We start from the raw sequence: 19,707 nt of genomic DNA on the forward strand, positions 1-19,707 counted from the left end.
AGTCCCGGCTCATTTATTGTCTCAATAAAGCTTGTCTGACGGCCTCTGCATCGGTTATCAGTCACAGGACCGTCTTAACTGGGTCAAGACCGCTGGGGTAGGAGAGGAAAAAGCGGGGGGGGGGGGAATCAGTTCAACCTCACCCTCTCTTTCTCCCTCTCCACCTCTCTTCCTCTCTCTGTCTTTGGAGCAGCGGTGGCGGCAGAAAGCGCAGCTGGGGCCCCGTTATCACTCACACTTAATGGAGAGAGGTCCTGGAAATTCAGAGTACCAGGACAGATATATTTGGACCGTTTATCCTTTGAAATGCACACATGCGACCGAGTGAAGGGCACCTGGTGCATACCGGATGCGCTGGAGTCAGTGCCCTCCATCTGAGCTGCTGAGTCGTGTGACGTGGACTTCCAAAAATGCGTGATTGGATGTGTATTTTAATATTTAACACAATATTAGGAGGCTTTTATGTATATATATATTCAAAACCCATGTCAAGTGGCAGTTAGTTTGTATGGCAATGAAGAGAGTCTCCTAACAAGCCCTTAACCGCTCCCGATTCCCTTTTTTTTCTCAAATTTTTGTGCACGCTCCGTCTCGAAGCCCTCCTTTTTTTCACGGCCTTTTCCACGCTTACATTCTGTCAAAGGAAATTAATAACACAGACAGCCGTGTCAAGTGAAAACCTCTTCTGAAAGAGAGAGAAAGGAGGAGGATAAAAAGTTGCAATTTTGAAAGTAGGTAGGATAATGAAGCCTGATTAGTCTTTATTATTACAGGAAGAGAAGTGCCTTAAAAAAAAAAAAAAAAAAAAAAGAAATTATTAATCAGAACAAACGCGCAAAAAGTGCTCTCAGAGGCGGTATTAAATAAATCGAATAACAATAACAGCAGCTGGGAAACGCTGCGAGTAAAAAACTTCTCTCACGCGCGTCGAGCTTGGGAAAATGACGGTAATTTGCTGTCCTTTTAGACAACACAAAACGGAGTGTAGTTGTGCTCTTTAAGTATCAGCACATGCATTCAAAAGAGCATACGTTCAATAATGCGGCTGCAGAAAAGTAAATGTTGTGTACGTGGAAAAAAAAGGGCAACAATGGCTAAAAAAAAAAAAAAAAAAAAGCCTTGAAAGAACAACCTAATAAAGCCGCAACAATAGAATACATTTGCCTCCAAACTTTTTATTGTCTGCTCAATTACATTTGCTTCTCTGCTTCCCGCTTGGTCATTCTTATTTTCCTAAAAACATTTACATTCATTACTTCTCCAGTTATTTTTTATTTTTTTCCTAAATCAAAGCTTAAGGTTATTGCCCCAAACATTATGAGTTTCCTTTATCTAAAACGGGAACTGGCTCAAAAACATTGCATATTCCATCACTATTTCATTTTGTTTTCTCGCTCTAATTATTAAATTATCATTCACTGTAGAAGCTGAATAGTCAATGAGTTCTTAGCTGGTGGCAAAGAATTAAAAAAAAAAAAAAAAAAAAGAAAAGAAAAGAAAGAAAAACCTGAAGGCAGAGAAGTTTCTGGCTCGTTCCAGCTCCCACTGCCCGGCCTGCAGCCTGAATGAAAATGACTCCACGTGCTTCAGGCAGGCCGACGAGCTTTAAGGATTTTTGTACCGGGGTTATCTATAATAAACACTGTGTTCTATAAATATTTTATATGCCATTTTAGGCATTTAGCTGTCATTTTTAATGAGAGCAGTTTGGAATGAGTGAGCAGTCTTGGTCAGCGACACTTTTCTGCAGACTTTTTTTTTTTCTTTCTACATTAATATTTTAACCTCCACTGAGGTGATTAATTTCAGTGGCAATCTTGAAGATTTCCATTTAAATAAATGTCTCTTAAGTGACCGGAGTTAACACAATGATGGTGGAGACTATGTGCACATTTCCCAGGGGGAAAAAAATGCTGTATTAAGTTCCTGCTAATGTAATCTCTATAAATAGATATCTGGATATGAAAGCAGGATGATAAATTGTCAACACGAGATGGCCATTTCCTGCTAATGCAAATTGAACCTTTCCTACTGCTGGAACTTCATATGAACCACCAGTTTAATTATGAAGTAGTCACAGGAATGTGTTTTTGCACCCACTGCTATAATCATAGAAGATCATGTAAGACAGAAGAATCATGAGAATCATGTAAGACAGAAGATCAGTTTAAGCTATTGCAGGGAGTAATGGAACAGGAAGGAGCAGCCACAGTGAGCTGTTAGATGAAGAGCTGCAGGTAACAGGTGTCCACCCTTGACGAAGCAGTCAGGACCAAGTCCTGACGCGACCGCAACACGGCAAACCGTTTCACGATTGGTCATAATTTTGCAGAAAATTTAAATTAAAAGTAGAGCATAGGCAGTGAGTGTGGGCGCTGACATTTATTTCTCTTCTGTGGTTCATGCACCAGCGCTCTGCATACGAACAAGATGTTCAGTTTGATCAAACATCTAGGTTAACTGCAGAAAACAACGTTGATGAATATATGATGAGAAGAAGCTCTGCCGCCGCCAGACACATCTGAATGGCGCGCAGTAGTGGTGTGCACTCCTCCAAAGACGCATCACGTTAACTACTCGGTTGTATTAATACACGGTAGTTGTATTGGTTTCTGGGTAATGTGTGTTCACGCTGCAACCACATTGCAATTGGGCAGCCTCTCTAACCGGGCCTCGGGTCGGTCCTTTTGTTCCGGGACGGGGTGTGACTGCTGGTTGCGGAACAACGACCTAGTTGGCGAAAGCACCTTTACACCTAACTCCAAGTTTCTTACAATCCCTGAGATTTTCATGTAATAAAATCCCATTCAAGACCATTGATATCATCCTTTTCTGCAAAAACAACCTCTTTATATTGTGTAATTGCTCCTCTGTGCAGTCTTTTTCAGTGTTGTTGGTCCAATGCTGACGCCGTTCCCTTTCTGAATTCAGATTTCCCTTGGATTTGCAGGACTCTGTGCGTTCTGTGAAGCTGCTGCTTCACATTAAAAGTCCAGAGCCAAAGAGAAGCTTGCATTTCTTAGTTTATTTCTTTGTTCCTAATAAGATTTCTCAGACAATAAGCCACTGTTATATTTACATTACACAACTGTGCAATAAGATTTGCACTTAGACTCTCATCCATCTTGAACACTATCAAAGAAGGATTTAATTTGACCCCAAAATTCAGCGGCGTGACAACAACCCCGAGAGCAACGCGGTACTGTACAGAAGAAAGTGCAATATTTCCTTTTAAAAGCAGCATGTCCATACAACGTGCAGAAAGATGGACACACACACAAGTGTATTGTGACTGTTTTCATAAAATGCAAATGACCTAAAAAATAATAGGAAGCAGCCGTACACATAACAGCTATGATTATGCTTTTATCTGCTTTGGGGAGTGTACTAAGTTGAATTATCATTCATGCTGTATTGCTGTTTTGCTTAATTGGAATTTGTTTAGCGGCCTTTGTAAGGGAGCAAACAGGGAATAAACAGATTTATGGGGAGCTCTGCCAAGTAAAAGGTTATGCATAATTTAAGGCGGATTAGTTTGGATGTAGAGGTCAATAAGGCTAAATAGACAAGAATCATCAACATCCAGGAAGGAGAAGGGGCGTCTTGTGGGTCTGGCCTTCCACCAGCTGTATAAAGTCTTTATTAACAGACTCTGAGGTGTGCTCAAATGCATCCTGGAGCATGCACCGGCTCACATTAACACACTCATACCTTGCTCGTGCAGCGGCACGCGCACACACAAGCGAGCGGTTAACAGAAGGCATGCTATACGTGCGCAAACCAATTATATCGGTGTGTTTATTTCCGTTCTCCGGCCCCGAGCTATTGTTCTACTTTAGTTTAAGTATGTCACTGTGTCATTTATCATCAGCTTCAACGTAGTCACCTTCATTACCGCAGGCCACGTCGCGATCACAGCTGTCATCATAACCCATCATTACGGGGCTAGGCTGCAGCGCTGCCACGCGCGTCCATTTGTCACATTTCCAACGCTCCTCGCGTTGTTTACGACGCGTTCGCTCGGCTGCCGATAATGCCAGCAAAGGCAAACAGCAATTTATTTTTCACTTACCCCGAGTTGCCTCTCGTCGGACAGGAGTTGAGTCTTGGTGCATCACGCGAGTCCGGCGAGTCTCCAAAGTGAACACCAGGCGAGCGAGATAAGAGACGCTAATGATGCTAACGATAAGTTGATGTAACACCACGTTTTGACTTAAAACGTTCGTTGCACATTGATGAAAGCGCAACCTTGCGTCTCCAGCGGTTACACAACTCCCACCCTCCTCACCTTTTTGGTAGATCATGGCTCCATTTTCCAAAATTTTTTTAGCGCAAGTCAATGGCAACGTCCGTGTCTGGTGCGTATCTGTTGTGTAGGCGTAAGTGCGTGTGCGCGGACTCACGTTGTGGGCGCGCTGTTGCACGTGAAGAAGTGTGCAGCTTTCTGCTTCTCATTGCAGTTTCCACTTTCTAATTACTGAATGGGCCTCATGTGTGGCTGTCTTGCAAATTACCGAGACTTGCAGAAGTCGTCAAGGAAAGCGCTACCCAAGGTCATTTTGATCCCCGGATGAATTCTTTGAGGCATAAACATCTCGGTGTGTGTTTTGTGGGTTCCTCATTCTTTTTTTTATAACAAATATAATGGATATAATGGATGTTCAATCAATAACCGGGAGTTATGTGGCTTAAATCTAAAACGCAATGCAAATATTGTCTGTAGGGTATTGAATGGGTAGCTCTGTGTTCATGAGCTGCTTCCAGGTGTACATGTCAGGGGTTTACTGTTCACAGCTGATGTACTGGTGTCTCTCTAGACACTAGCGTTAAATGATCTCTTTCCTGCAGACTCCTGTTCACACTGACATTTCCTCCTCTGGCTCGCGGTGCCTTTGGGCTTTCCTTTGTTTATGTGTGTGTCTGCGTGTGTGTGCGGGCGCGTCCACAAATCTGGGGTTGCTGCTGCCGTTGAGCCGCGCAGAAATGTCAGAGCGCATCTGCGAAAGAACGATATCAGCTGTATACCTGGTGGCCAGTTTACACACAACACACACACATACACGCCCATACGCATTCATGCTCTCTGCACAAGCCCGGAGCAGTGGCACGGCACACAACCTGCCAGTTATGCACCACAATGGCGTCTGGCTGAATAGGATGCAGGGGAAGGAAGGATGTAGCTGGAAGCAGAGATGTGGCGACCGGACTTCAGTTCAGACATCTGGACATGAGGCAACAAAGAAAGTTGAACGGTACAATTTATTTCAAAAAGAAATATGTAATAAACAACAATAGCTGATGGTATAAACTGAAAGATTGAATGACATTTGAACTGGATGAAAAAAACAAGCTATGTTCATATTCAGAGAAATTTTTTAATATTTTTAGATATACCTACATATAATGTTGGTTCAGACGATACGCCTATCAGCCACAACATTAAAACCACTGACAGGAGAAGTAAATAGCATTGACCATCTTGTGACAATCCACTGTTCTGCCGGGAAACTTTTGGCATTATTGTGGATGTTACTTAGACATGTACCACCCACCTAGACCAGACCAGGCACCCCCACCCCATAGCAGTGACACTCCTTGATGGCAGCAGCCATCCCCAGCAGGATGTAGCCTGACACAGAGACACACACACAAAAACGGTTTAGGAACAACTAAAAGAAAACATGAAGAACAGCACGAGGTGTTGACCTGGCCTCCAAATTCATTAGATCCCAAACTGATCTAGTATCTGTGGGATGATCCACAGAGGTCCCTCCCCTCAACCCATAGGACTTGCTTGTAGGTAATCGCTTTGTAGCTGACAGTTGAAGGCTGGTTTCCCAGGGAACCCTCTTGTCCCACCCCAAGTGAAACAAGCAGAACATAAAAATATTCCTACTGTATTAAGAGAGCTAGCCCTTCATGTTATTAAATAAAAGTCCATTAAGTTAAATTAAGTTAAAAGAAAATACCATTAACGACTCCACTGTTCCATCTGGGTTCACCTGACCAGCCCAGCTAGCTATTAGCATGGGAGGAGCCAAAGTGGTGAACATTTGGGGAACTGAATCAAATGTCTCAATCGCATTGTCACAAAGTTGAGTTTAACTTGGTACCCTCCCACTTCGCCTTTAATCGCTACAACTGTACTTCAGCACTTCTAGTTACTTCCTGTGCGTACGCCCCGTAACAGTTTCCCATTCAACCAGTCTTTACGCTAAGCTACATCATTGGCCGCCTGTCGGCATAACTTTAAGGACATGAGACTTGTGTCACTCTTTGCAAGAAAACAACGCGCATTTTCCCCAAACAATCTATTTGTTTTTTCGACTAAACAAAATTTCTAAGGTAAAAGTTTTTTTTTTTAGTTTTTTTTATTATTATTATTTACGCCGTGGCTGCTTTTAGCCAAGATGAAAGCGGTAAATGAAATGAAAGGGAAAAAGATGAGAAAAAACGAACAATAATCTGTTGTTGTGGAATAAAGATAACTTTAATTTTAAAACTGAACATCCAGCCTGAATTTCGGCACATTGTGGTCTATTGGAGAACGGCCCAGTTGTAAGGCAACACTGTCTTTTCCCATTAGAACATCAATCGACTGAGAGGAAAAAAAATAAAAAATTGCACAGTGAATATCACATTAAAGCGCAAGTTTTTCTTTGTATTTTCAAAATGAAGAAGCCTGTTTGGTGTTGGCAAAAATCAAAGTTTAAAAGTAGCGTAATGGCGAAAAGGAGGCATGTTCCACGTGTTCTCTGGGATCAGTGCTGCAGGTGCTGTGTTCTTGGCGGCGAAAGTTTATTAGGGGACTCCATCTTATGCACACACGTTCACAAAAGAAGAAAAAAAAAAAAACTCCCAGACAAGCATACATGCATGCACACAGACACGGGGCTGAGGTCTGGAAATGTCAGTCAGCATGCTATCTCATTATTTCTGCCTCTTGAAGTTTCACGAGTGCAGAGGAGCTATTTGGGACACAAATTCACTTCACCCAAAAGAAGAGAGAGGAAAAAAAAATAATAACTCAGGCTTTTTAAAAAGGGGCTTGACAGCTTTTAGTGTGTAGATACTCATCAAGGCCGCCAAACGGGTGGAATAATCTTATGAAAATCAGGCAAGGCAGCCGACTGGAAAGGGCCAAGCATGAGGAGGAGAAAGAGGTGTCGGGAGAAAAACAGAGGAGGGGAGATGAGCCGAAAGGAGATCAGCTGTGAGAGGAGGAGAGGGGATAGAGAGATGGTGGCTAATTACAAAGAACAGGGATTTATTTCTTTGCATTGGGTTTTTCGCTCAGATTCCGCTGAGCCTCCTCCTAATTCCTGCTAGGCCCCATTCAGGTTCAAGGAAACGTCTGCCTACCGCGGCAGGTCAGATAGTACAGTTAATTATTCCGACACTTGATCCAATGTAAAAGGGGACATGGGAGAGGGATTTGCGCGATGAAAGCAAATCTCCGAGTGGCTCACTTAGACCTTTTCAGGCCGCGTCTTGTTTGACTTTGTTGCCTGACGTGTCGGCGGAGAGATTACCGCATGCGTGGGTGCGTTTGCGCGGCGTATGCCGCAGCAGCTGCATGCGCGTGTGTAATTCCCGCCGACTTAAATGAAGTGCAGGGCGGAGTGATCTTAAATTGCCAGATCTTGAACAATAAAAGAGGCTATAGGGAAATGTGCTCCTACAGCGTGGAGAGATGCACGGGGAGAACGTTCCGACGGATTCACAGCGCTCCTTTGTGAAACGAAGACACAGGAAATTTGCTTAAAAGGCTGTTTGGTTTGCTGTTGCTGTGCACGGCGGGGGACTGAGCTGCATGCCGATGCTTCGGGAGAGGCAAAGGTGGGCAGCGAATTGACAAAGAGCAGACAGGAAAATGTGCGTGAGGTCCATTTTGCAAACATCTCATGGTAGCGGATAAGGACACAATCCAATCCACAGCGCACCCATTATCTATAACCGCTTATCCGGTAGAGGTCGTCGGGGGCTGGAGCCTGTCCCAGATGGCACCTGGCGAGAGGCCTTGACAGGTCCATTAGAGGTCCGTAACATTTTTGTGCGTGTGGTCAGTGTTACTTCTACAATCAGGGTCACTGTTGTGAGGGTAATAGCAAAAGCGTTTAACCAAAGTTCTCAAAAAAGTCGCGGGCTAAGAGTTTTTAACTGCAGCTCTGATATCTTGCGTTTGACATCATAAACGTTTACTGCGGCCCATGAAAGGTGCAGAGGGTTTAGCCTGCAGTAGCAAAGGTAATTATATTTACACTCACGCCAAGGACTCTAGATGAACTTCGAAACAGTCGTTACGGGAAAAGTCAAATTATGCCAAGAGAAAGGAAAAAAAAAAAACAAGAGGCAAAGCAGATCGTGAACGCAGCTTGCTAGCAGTGTTTTAAAAAAAAAAATACCTCAAGATGTTCGCAAAGGATGTGGTTACTTTAGTATTTTGATCGGCTGTTCTGTTAAAAAGCTTTCTGACTGCACCGATTGCATCCTGCATCAAGGCCAGTCAACTCAAGCGGTTGTATAACAATATACTATATTTTCAGTTTTAATACTGAGGCTGCATTTTTTTTTACATACCTAGATTGTGCTTATGCCAGTACATTTTACTGTGCTACCCCTGCGTACTCGTTGGAAACTGTAATTCCTAGGCGACATCTTGTTCACTTGTCTTTTATTATGAAATGCGAGAATGCAGTAGTCCTTTCTCAGAAGGGCCCAGAGTAAGATTGCTTTGTCTTTGCCTCATTCTTACGGTGGACAAAGAAAAAAAAAAACACAATGGGAGTAATGTTCAAAAGCCTCTTCAAGGGCTGTAACAATGCACCGACACGATCGATGGCGATGATTGTTTATCGCGTGCGTGAGTATGCGGATACTTGCGGTATCTGCGCTCATCCCCGGTTATGGCGGCTCACGCTGCCGGGCATGCAGAAAATGAGCAATTAGGCCCCAACAATAGACCTGACAATCAAAGCTGTGTGAATTCTTTAAACAGAGACCCGATAAGGTGCGCACAAAGTCGGTATTTGGACCATTACGGCAAGGTTTGGCTGATAGTCGGTTTGCGGTCAGTGCCTGGGAGTTGTCATTTTGTGTCCTCATCTGTTGATTTCCAGGCAACAACTTATTCTCCCCATCGGGAACTGATTATGCTCTAGCAAGGCTTTGCCAGGGCAGTCGGATTATTTGGGCGGCCGTTGGTTGTAGGACTATCCAGTGGCGTTTTGTTAGTTTTTTCCCAATATATGGGTTGAAACGCGCTCCGTAATTAAATTCAAATGATGTGTTGCCAGATTCTGCAAAGAGTCAGACTGAACCTTAACATTGCATGCTTTCTCCATTCACAGATTTAATATTATTTGAAAGAAGTTAATACGTTAAACCAAATGATTAATACGAGCTAATCAGAAAAAATGACGGATAGATGAACTGATTGAAAAATAATCATTTGCCGCAGCTCTAGAAGCTTCACAGTGTGTTGAAAAAAAAAAAAGAGGGATGAGACAAGCTGAGATTGCAGGTGCGTGCCTAAATGCATAAGAACCTTGACATTCAGATTATCTGTATAAGCTGAATAAGTATGTATGTGCCGACTCAAGGGTGTGGAAGAGTGGAAGACTCATTCATGTGTTCGTGCGCCGCTTAGATTTTGCCGGCGGGCGCAATAACTTTACATTCCGTGCATGTTTTATTCACGTAAATGTCTCCGAGTATTTTGAAAATATCACATTTATATATATAAAAAAAAGAGGAAAAAAATGCAGACGTGCCATATCTGGGGTCCAACATCAGCAGCCCCTTGACACACTGCTGATTGTGCTACCTGCTCAGACCATATCTGATCTGTACAGCCTGTAATTATCTTAGCACATCTTCTTATCTTAGCCCCACATCTTGGAGAGTGCTGAGCTGCATTTATTATAGCTGATCTGATCCGTCTCCAGGTTCTTTCTCGTGTGTTTTCTTACTGTCTTTCTCGCTGTACTCCTCCTCCACCTCCTCTCATTCTTTCTGCCTTCCTCTCACAGACACACACACATATACAGTACGCTACATATACACACAAGACTATCTTTCTCCTGCCATCTCGGGCTTGGCATGGCATTAGACAGAATTTATTAGGCCAAGATGCTGGCTGTTGACATGAGGGTGATCTACCATTTGGTGGGAAGATAAGTGTCCCATGGAGGCTTTAATAATGTTCTCTCCCTCTCTACTCCTTATCTCCTGCTGATGAGACCACGGCCTCCCCTTACACATACATAGCTTCAAACCCCATGTGTGTGTGTGTGCTTATTTCTTCCCGCGCCGCCCTGTGCTGGGCTTACATGTGTGGGCTGTTTTTTTTATTTTTATTTCATATCATCCTCAAATCTAATAAGTTTCAACATAAGGCGCTGCCGTCACACCAGCCGCACGGTGGTGACACGGTCGAATGGGAAAAGATAGTGTAACTGTGAGCTGAGACGTTTGCTGGGAGATGAGTTTAGTTAGTGACGCGAGACCGAATGGGACGGATAAGGGTTGCGTCTTAACTTGTCTTTACGACTTTCTTTGACCTGGTTACATGATAAATCAGTCTTTATCATCACTGTAAGTAAAAGCATTGTCAGTCTTTACGGTTCTTTAAAATTGGAGATCTAACATATATGTTGAAGCATTTTCTATCAGACTGCTAGCTTAAACGTGGCAATCTTAAAGATCCAATTGGCGTCGTCTTTGGCGCCCTCTGTGGCAATATGTGGTAATTTCAGGTGAACTGTGCCACCTGTGTGGCATCACTGAATCTTAGCTTCATCTTTGCCTATAGCCGAAAAATAAGTGCGGGGTCATGGCTCTACCTGATCCATCTAACTGTGCTTGGCTTCTGATTTTGAGAGGGAGTGTCTCCACAGACACCCATATCCTACAACTTGGAGTATTTTCATATAATTTACTCAGTAGGCCATAGGCTCCTTTAGTTACCTCATTTGTTGAGGGATAGTGAGTTAACAGACATTTGTTTTGAATGAAAAAAATATTCACGTTTTCCACTTTAAAGTCCAAAGAAATATAAATAAATCTATCCTTCATTTGAAAGGCTTTGAAAGTTGGGTAGTTTGAATTGGTAGAGATACTATAGGTATAGTATTAAAGGGCTTTTCAAACCGTTTTCATTATTGTGAGTCAATTTTCTGGGCTATGTTGTGCAAAATTAGATTCAAGTACCATATCTAAGCTACATTTAGAGTATATTGACACATGTAATTTAGCTGCAGTAATGGTAAATAAGTGTACGGAACGAACTGAGCATAGACATGTACACAAAGAATAAATTTTCCTGCAGAAGTAGCTGAACAAGTTCCCTGGGATTCTGACACTTTTATTTTGCTGTGAATCTGGGTCACAGTTGGAATCCTTTGCCACAGCGGAGAATACAAGCTAACTACAGATGACACCCTCTTTCATGAGCTAACTTTAAAGCCTTGTGGGTTTTGATACCCCGAATGTGGGTTTCTGGCATTTCTTTTGAACTCAAGTAGTATTATGTTCTATAATCACATCTCTCAAGGTGCGCACCCTTGAGTGATTTAATATGCCCTTTAATCGCAGATTACATGAATTGGAACCTGTGTTATTTGATATTTTTGGCCACACATGGTTTTCCTATAAAGCTGCAATGTTAACATGTTCGATGGCGGAGTATAATAGGTGATACCAGTCACGTTGCAGATCCATTTAACCAACTGTAATATGAATATTTTAATTAGAGCATCAGTAAGCTGTAATGCCAGTTGTCATAACTCTACGGTGCCGGGGAGCAAATTTATTAAATATCAAAACATCCATCTGACACAACGGTGATGAATTCTGTCTCAACTGTCATCACTGATGGAGCCGTTTTATACCCTAATTCTTGCTGTCAAAAATGACATTTGTAAGGCACGCACATGCAGAGAAGCCGGCTCATGCACACACATAACAGCCCTCATTCCCTCATCACTGATATTTACCAGACATCGCTATACATCTTCATCAGCTGAGGGTCACCCCACTGGATGGTAATTCAGAAGCGAAACAAAACCTGTTAGTGAATTGTATAAATGACCTTGCTGACAACATTCATTAGATAAATTCACAGTAATTTATTAAATAACGAAAGAAGGGAAGGGAAAAAAAAAAAAGACTGCCAGACCTCGGGCTATTACGTCTGACAAGTTTTTTCCTTTCACCTCAGTGAATAGTGTTTTCAATATGTCCTCTAATTTTCTCTTCTGCTCTCCTGCTTCCCTTTGCAATTTACAAAAGCCTGCTTTACATCTCCTCCCTTACACTGCGCTTAGTACTATCGAGGCGGTCCTCACTTGTTGTGGATGCAAAACGATTTCCTGTCCTTTGGATTTGCATAAAATGGAGATTTATCCGTGCCACTGCATTCTCTATACACCAATCCACTAAATATTCAGTACAAATAAAAAGTGCATTTGTGATAAAACAGTCTTTTTTTTTTTCTTTTTTTTTAAAAAAAGGAAGAATGTGAGATTCAGTGCGGTCAGCGCATAGCAAGAACTTTGGCCTTAAAGTGCGCAATTGGGGCATGGCTACCACAAAGTCTAAAAACAGGAGCAGGCAGCTAATCTGGCTCTTTTTCACAAAACCTAATGAGGTCATCTGTTTCTTTAATCTGTGTAAAAACTACAATTTGCTTCAGTTTATTTGGTTGTTGTGTGACTTTTTTTTGGCTGGGAGTCGACAGAGCTAGGGTTTGTTTCTGGTCCGTCTGCTAAGGTAAGCTCGCCGTCTGCTGGATGTACTTTCAGATTTAACGGATTAAGTGGCATCAGTTCTCTCATTAAATTCTCTTTGGTCTAAGACGCAGTTGTGTGAACAGTGCACCCCCTTAAAATTGTTATATTTTTATGTATCTGGACAAGTAAATATTTGACTCTCTTTGAAATTTGACTGTAGATAAAAGGGATATGCTCCAAACAATGACACTTTATACATTTATCACATATTGAAATCCATAAAATTTGAATCAGGGGTTTTAGATTAGGTGCCAGTGATTAGAACCTCTTTAGAGAGTGACAGGTCTAATCTGTCTATCTAGGGTCTACTATTTACTATTGAAGTGTGTGGTGTCATCATGCCAAGATCCAAAGAGCTCTCTAAGGCTTTCATAAAAATAATAATTAAAAAATAAGGTTGGGGATGCCTCATGCCAACTGTGAAGCAAGGTGGTGTACGTGTTACGGCTTGCTATTGCTTTGCTGCCTCAGGGACTGAGCAGTCATTGATTTAAATATGGATTCTGCATCATATCAAAGAGTGCTTAAAGATAATTTCAGGCCATCTGTCTGAAAGTTGAAGCTGAACCAGAAGTGGAGCTTTGGAAAGGATAATGATCCTAAACACACATTCACCAAGACATGGGTTGTCGGGTTTAAGTATGGAATACTCCGTCCAAAGCCTATATTTGAATCTAATTGAAATGTTGTTGGGGCATTTGAAGTGGGCTGTTTGGAAGAATTGTCATAAATTTCAACGAGCAAATGTCAAAGACTGTAGGACAGTAATACCAAATTCCAACAAAGGTATGCTGAAGGTGTACTTACCTTTTCCACTGAAGAAAATTACATCTATTTCTTGAATAAATCTCTCAAAAAGCTGATCGCCCCATGAGCACTGACTACAGTCCCCATTGCAGTGGTTTTATTCCAGCCAGCAACCCTTTCAGCAACTTGTCTTGAGCAACTTTTAAAAAATTCTTTGGATGTAGTATTTTTTTTTTACACATGACTTTAGATGCCAGGGCTGTCAGTGTCCTAACACTGGGAAGCTGTGCTTGCCCCCCTCTGTCAACCCTTATAACATCATTAGGATACTACGTAATGGAGAAAACACTTCTATTACCATGCATGTCATTAGTGTTTATATATATAGAACAACAGAGGATGTAAAACACATCCCTGAGGAACACCCGCAGACAAAAGCTAGTCAGAGAAGACTTTGAGGCCAGGCTATTCTTCAAACTAACTAGTTTGTATGACGTGTTTGTCTAATTGTGCCCAATGGCAAATGTTTTTAGAGTTTTTGTTGTTTTTTTTTGAGGGGGAGAGAGTGTTTGTTCCACTGAAAGACAGATAGACGAGCAGAGATTCAGTAATTGCTCAAATGGGAATAAAAGAACAATAGCTTTCGACCAGCATTTATTTTTTTTTTTTGTTCAAATTTGAGAGTGTTTAAAACAGTATTTCAAATCCTGTTGTCACCTTTGCGCACCTGCTTGAAGTAGCACTGCTTTTGAGATCGTAGGAGCGTTTCCTGCATTTGTTCTTTGGCCATTTGAGAAATGTGCGGAGCGATGAGGTTTCAGACGCTTTAACAATATGACAGGCACTTCTTTTAAAGTACATCTAAATCCACTCAGGGATGCAAACTCAAGGGGGCTGTGCGGAGGACGAGAATAGGGCTAACTGATCAGAGAGCATTTCTGGAAGTCTAGAAATGGATAGCCAATGAACTGTCTAATGGGTAAACAGCTGCAATAAGTTTTGAAATGTATCTGCCAGAAAATGGCAGGGGAATGTGGTTATGTACGAATGCTGACAACTCTTAATAGTTTCAAATTGCCTTTTTCTTCCCCTTGTGTAACTTTGTCCCTGAAGTGAAAATATTCAAGTTAAACATGGTTTATATTGTTTGTGTGCAGCTAGCCTTGAGGCAAACTACAGGAGTGCCAAGTAATTCAACCTCAAGAAGCATGTCAGCAGAATGCACTCAACAATAATAATGCTCTGCATTGGTGTCAATTTCAAGCTCTTTTTACTGTGCTGACACAGTACTCATGGCACTTGCATTATAGTTCGCGACGAGGCGCACATATTTCATAAACTGATTGCCATATAGATATTGTTTATGGTGAACAGATATTAGCATCGAGTCCCGTGCTCGCTGATGATCTACACGCAAGGTTATGACAGCAACTGAAGGTGCCCTTAGAGCAAAATTTATAGATATGGAAGTGAGCACAATTCCCACATGTTTTATAAGAGAGCCAGTATGCTGTGAAAGAATATGATGTATGTACGCGCTATAATTCATTCTAGGTTTCAGTGTTATCCATTAAAGAATGCTATTTTCCATCCATAAATGCATACGAATATGAGCATAAATCCATGTACCCTTCTTCCGTTATCTTGCCCACATCCTGTAATGGTCAAGAGTGTTATCAAGACATGCTTGTCCCCTACTTTGTCTTCATCCCGTCTTCTTTTATCTTAGTTCTTCTCTTCGTCTATTCCGTCCTCCTGATTTACAGGTTAATTTAGACAAGTTTTTGCTTGGGTTTATGCTTGGATACTTTTTAAATACGGCCACAGCCTTCATTGCACAGACACAGGGCTGTGATTAGACAACTTATCATTTTGTGGGGCTTCTTATTATTCCAGATGCATCTCATTACCACTCATATAAAATGATCTTGAAATGCACATTTTTTGGCTCTGTCTTTTTTTCTGCAGCATCATTTCTTTTGATAAATCCTTGGGAGCATATATATATAACAATATATTACAGAGGTATTCTGTGGAGATATACTGTATATACACAAAACAAAATCTCCACAGGATGTCTTTTGACAATGCATACTGGTGATTCATTAGGCCTCTGCGCCTCTCACAGAAACGGTTAACTGCATATATCATGTCTGATTTGTCTGTCTAACTGATTGAGTGCTGATACCTTGGCGGGGGACTGTAAGATGAATGACTTACACCCGTAACCCCATCAAAAGAGCTCATGTACACCACCTGTCATTTTCTTGTGCAATATTATTTACCACTATTATTATAATTATGTAAAGGTGGGCACTGGCGCAGTATGTGGTTCACACAGCATGTAGTGATAGCAGAAATGATTTGCATTGCTGTTAATACCGATTCCAGGTGCAGAAGTTGGTGTTTTCAACCATATATCCCTCACGTTTAGCTTTCTGTTTTAACATCTTTTGCTCCGATTTGTACGGAAGCCAAGAACGGCCATGACAACTTTTTTTAATTGTTTTCTCTTGATCAAGTTTGGGTTGATTCAGCCAGTACGAGGACTCGCCGTGGAAATATCATTTGGAAATGAAGAAATCAGAACACTGATGTGTTTGTAAGGGACACACATAAAGTAATTCATAGATTTTATTTCACTCCTTCTAAGCTTCACAGGATGGGTCTATCTGAAGGATGATTTATGTTGGAAATGTCGGATAGAAACACAAACATTTTTACATGCAGTCTTTTGGTATAAAGTTGTAGAACATCTGAAGATGAGGCCCGGTATGACACTACCTAAATCACAGAGGCTTGGGCTTCCGGGAGATCAGCCGAATTTTACAAAATATGACCGTAGCCTTAATAAATATAGGGGCTGTCACTGCAGCTCGAGCGATCCTCAGATTCTGGAAAAGGACATGTCCTCCTGATTTGAAGAATTGGATTCATGAACATGACATGTTGGATAGAATCAAGAACTAAGGTGAAACCTTTAAGAGGTGATGGGCAGGCTTTTTGGTTTGCCTATGTCTGTCACATTGTATTCATTTCGTTGTTGGCGGTGCCGAGGTGGCTGCCATGTGGTGTCTTTCTTTATAATCCTCATGGTAGTGTCAAGAATGTGTAGTTACCAAGAGTTTTTGGTGTAAATTTGTGTCGTGGCTTGTCATTAAAGAGCCTGTGGAGGGTCCCGAAGCCAGACCAGTTGAGAAAGTCTGATCTCGAGGATGTCAGGTTTTCATGTTGTGCACAAAGTTCCGCGGTGAGGCAAAGATCTAGTGGTGCTGTGGGACAGGATAAAGCTCAGTGCGTAAACTCCTTGCCGTTATGTGAGAAGAGGTAGTCCAGATATGGCGGAGGATTCTGATTATGGTTTGCATCCTCCCGGCGCCAACAACGGATTCGACGTGAACAATAACTTTGGGACGTTTTGTGTCCCACTTTTTGCGTCCAACTTTCCGGGACACGAAAACATTAAACGCACACGAATGTAAAAGCAGGTGATCCGCCAGAAGCAGCCTACAAACATTAGCCGAAGTGACAGATTACACTGCAGCTTCCGCGTCGCTTTCTTTGAATTAGAAAAGAAAGTGTAGCGTCACTATACTTGTCACTATATTTATCAGCGTTGTCATTATGCCTCAGTGTGTAAGGGGAGTCTACGGCACACGTGAACGAAATAGGCTGGAGCCTGGGGCTTTTCCGGGAAATGTGGAAACTCACTAAGTGAAGTCTCTAGCTTCAATAAAACAAGACAGGTTGAGACAAACGGCGCTTCGAAAATGTACAAATTGCACCGTGTAGTTACCAAAAAAAGTCGCGCAGAACCCATTGAACGTCTCAGACTGTTCAAACTGTATTTGACATGCCAGAGTTTTTCTTTGGCAGAAGCTTATGTGCGGGCCTCATAAAGTTTTTTTTTGCTTGGAACGCTGCAGAAAGCTGTAAAACCTTCTAAATACCATTTGTGGTGTTTGATTTTATTTACCTGACTGATTACAGCTCCCTCCATTTCTCTCCATCTGTCTGGTTTCGCTCACCTTCCCCTCATCTCTCACTGTCACCCCCTGCTCTTGAACCTCTCCATTGTCTCTTTACTTCATTGCTCTTCATCTACCTGCATATCTCATCCCTCTTTCAACCCACCCCTCTGCATCTCTCCATCTTCCCTCACTCCATTTATATGTATTTGTACCCCCCCCCACCAACACCAACATCTCCCCTTTTCCATCATTTTTCAATCGTGTTACATCTTCGCCCATATCTGTCTCCCTCCATCTGTCATCCCCCAACCCACTCTCTCTATTTTAATCGTTACATCTCTGCATCCACTTCTCTCTATCATTTCTCTTCATCTATTTATTTCTTCTATTTTTTTTTTTATTTGTGTTTTTTTTTTTTTTTAACTCGCCTTTCCTAATCGTTCTTTCTCTCTCCTCCGTGTGTGTGTCACCTCTGCAGCGGGCATCGTTCGGAAAAAGCAGTGGTGCGAGATGGTGCCGTGTTTGGAGGACGAGGGCTGCGACCTGTTAGTCAATAAATCTGGCTGGACTTGTACACAACCCGGAGGCCGTGTCAAAACCACTACGGTGAGTTCGGGCTCCCTTTTAACCCAACAGGTGACGCACAACACCCACGAACCAGCAGGTGATGCACAGGCCTATAAAGGGCCTGTGAGCAGAAGAAGGGGATGCAAGGCAAGAGGACGTCACTAAAACGTCTTTGTGGGAAACATTAACGGAAAAATGACATTTCTTTTACATTCATTCTGTTGATTTCGCAATATAATCACAGTATATAATAATTCCGATCAGGCGATTTTGCAATAACTGTGACAGGCAACTTTATTAAAAAAATCTAAATCTAATGACACATTTTGAGTCATTTTATAATATTGTGCTGTGGTGACTGTAAAGTTTTGCTTGCCAAACGTTACTGCTAAAAGGGGGCCTTCTAACAAGCTTGGATAAAATGTTTTTTTGTTTTTTTTTAACGCTGGCTCCCGATACAAGCTCTGATCCAGAGGCAAATCTACACTATGAAAGGCATTTTCGGCTGCACTCACTCCGAGTGCAAAATACTCCCATTTTACTGATTATTTCATCATGAAAATACGTGTTTCCCTCTGTGCGAGATCAGTTCGGTGATGTACACAAGAGCGGAGTTAATACACAGCTGAGGGATGCACCCAGTTATTTGGGAACCATGTGCTTTGCTCGTCCCATGACTCTAATTACAGGGATCAATCACAGGTATGGATTAGTAGCCACGGTTGTAATTAGCAACTTTCAAAAGGTTCCAGACAGTCCTCATTGAAGTAGCATCTTAAGCTCAGTCCATTTGGTGCCATGGTGGAAGGTGGGATTTGGGTTTTTGCCCACATGGCAAATGTAACATAAGAGGTATGAAAGCAAAAGCAAAGCAAAAGTGGTGATCTATGGGAAGCAGCCTTCACATAGCTGAAGTGACAGATTAAATTACAGCTGCAACATTGTTGTTATTATGTCTCAGCCGTTAAGTGACATTTATTCTAAGTGTGAATGAAGTTGGCTCGAGCCTGGGAATTTACCAGGTAATGTAGAAACTCTCTAAGTGAAGTCTGGAACTTCAATAAAACTGAACACACCGAGAAAAACTTTTTTTTTTTTTATCTCCACCGATTCCTGAAAAGATTGTGGCTCCACAGCTGCTAAAATCCCAAAGCTACTATGTATATACGTATGTTAGGTTGTAATGTTTGTGCCACTCTCAAAGATTTTCATTTAAACTTACAGTTCAGACATTTAGATGATTAGAAATTGGGTTTCTGTGGCAACATTCCCACGCAGATTCTTGACCTTTGCACTACTAACTCATGTCAAATGTATAACACCGTTTTTGTTTTAGCTTTTCTGTTTTGGTCTCCACCAATCCCTACGAAAAATAAATGCTCTAACCTGCTAAGTGCCATTTCAGCCTAAGACCTACTGGTTAAATTACATATATAAGACATTTAGATGATCCCAAATTGGGTGTCTTCCCACTCAAATTCATGACCCATGAATCACTCACACTCATCAAATGTTTTATTTTACCTCCAATTTGGTCTCTACCAATAGTCTAGTAGGTGCTAATGTTCCTTGTCTGCCGTTGTAAAGTCCCAGTTTTGAAGATTTCCATTTGAGCCCAAGGACCTACATGT

General features: G+C 41.9%; 1 protein-coding gene across 1 annotated transcript in view; it reads left to right on the forward strand.

Moving 5' to 3' along the window:
* LOC311508591 (chemokine-like protein TAFA-5) overlaps window positions 1-19,707 on the forward strand; it is a gene marked incomplete at its 5' end in the record, with an annotated part of 96,074 nt that overhangs the window by 68,060 nt on the left and 8,307 nt on the right. The window contains one exon of the mRNA XM_084573422.1: window positions 17,988-18,115. Within this exon, the coding sequence (XP_084429548.1) occupies window positions 17,988-18,115 (128 nt within the window). The remainder of the gene's footprint in view (window positions 1-17,987; window positions 18,116-19,707) is intronic.

The sequence above is a fragment of the Chelon labrosus genome, assembly GCF_963514085.1.
Source record: "Chelon labrosus genome assembly, chromosome: 23".
Taxonomy (NCBI): domain Eukaryota; kingdom Metazoa; phylum Chordata; class Actinopteri; order Mugiliformes; family Mugilidae; genus Chelon; species Chelon labrosus.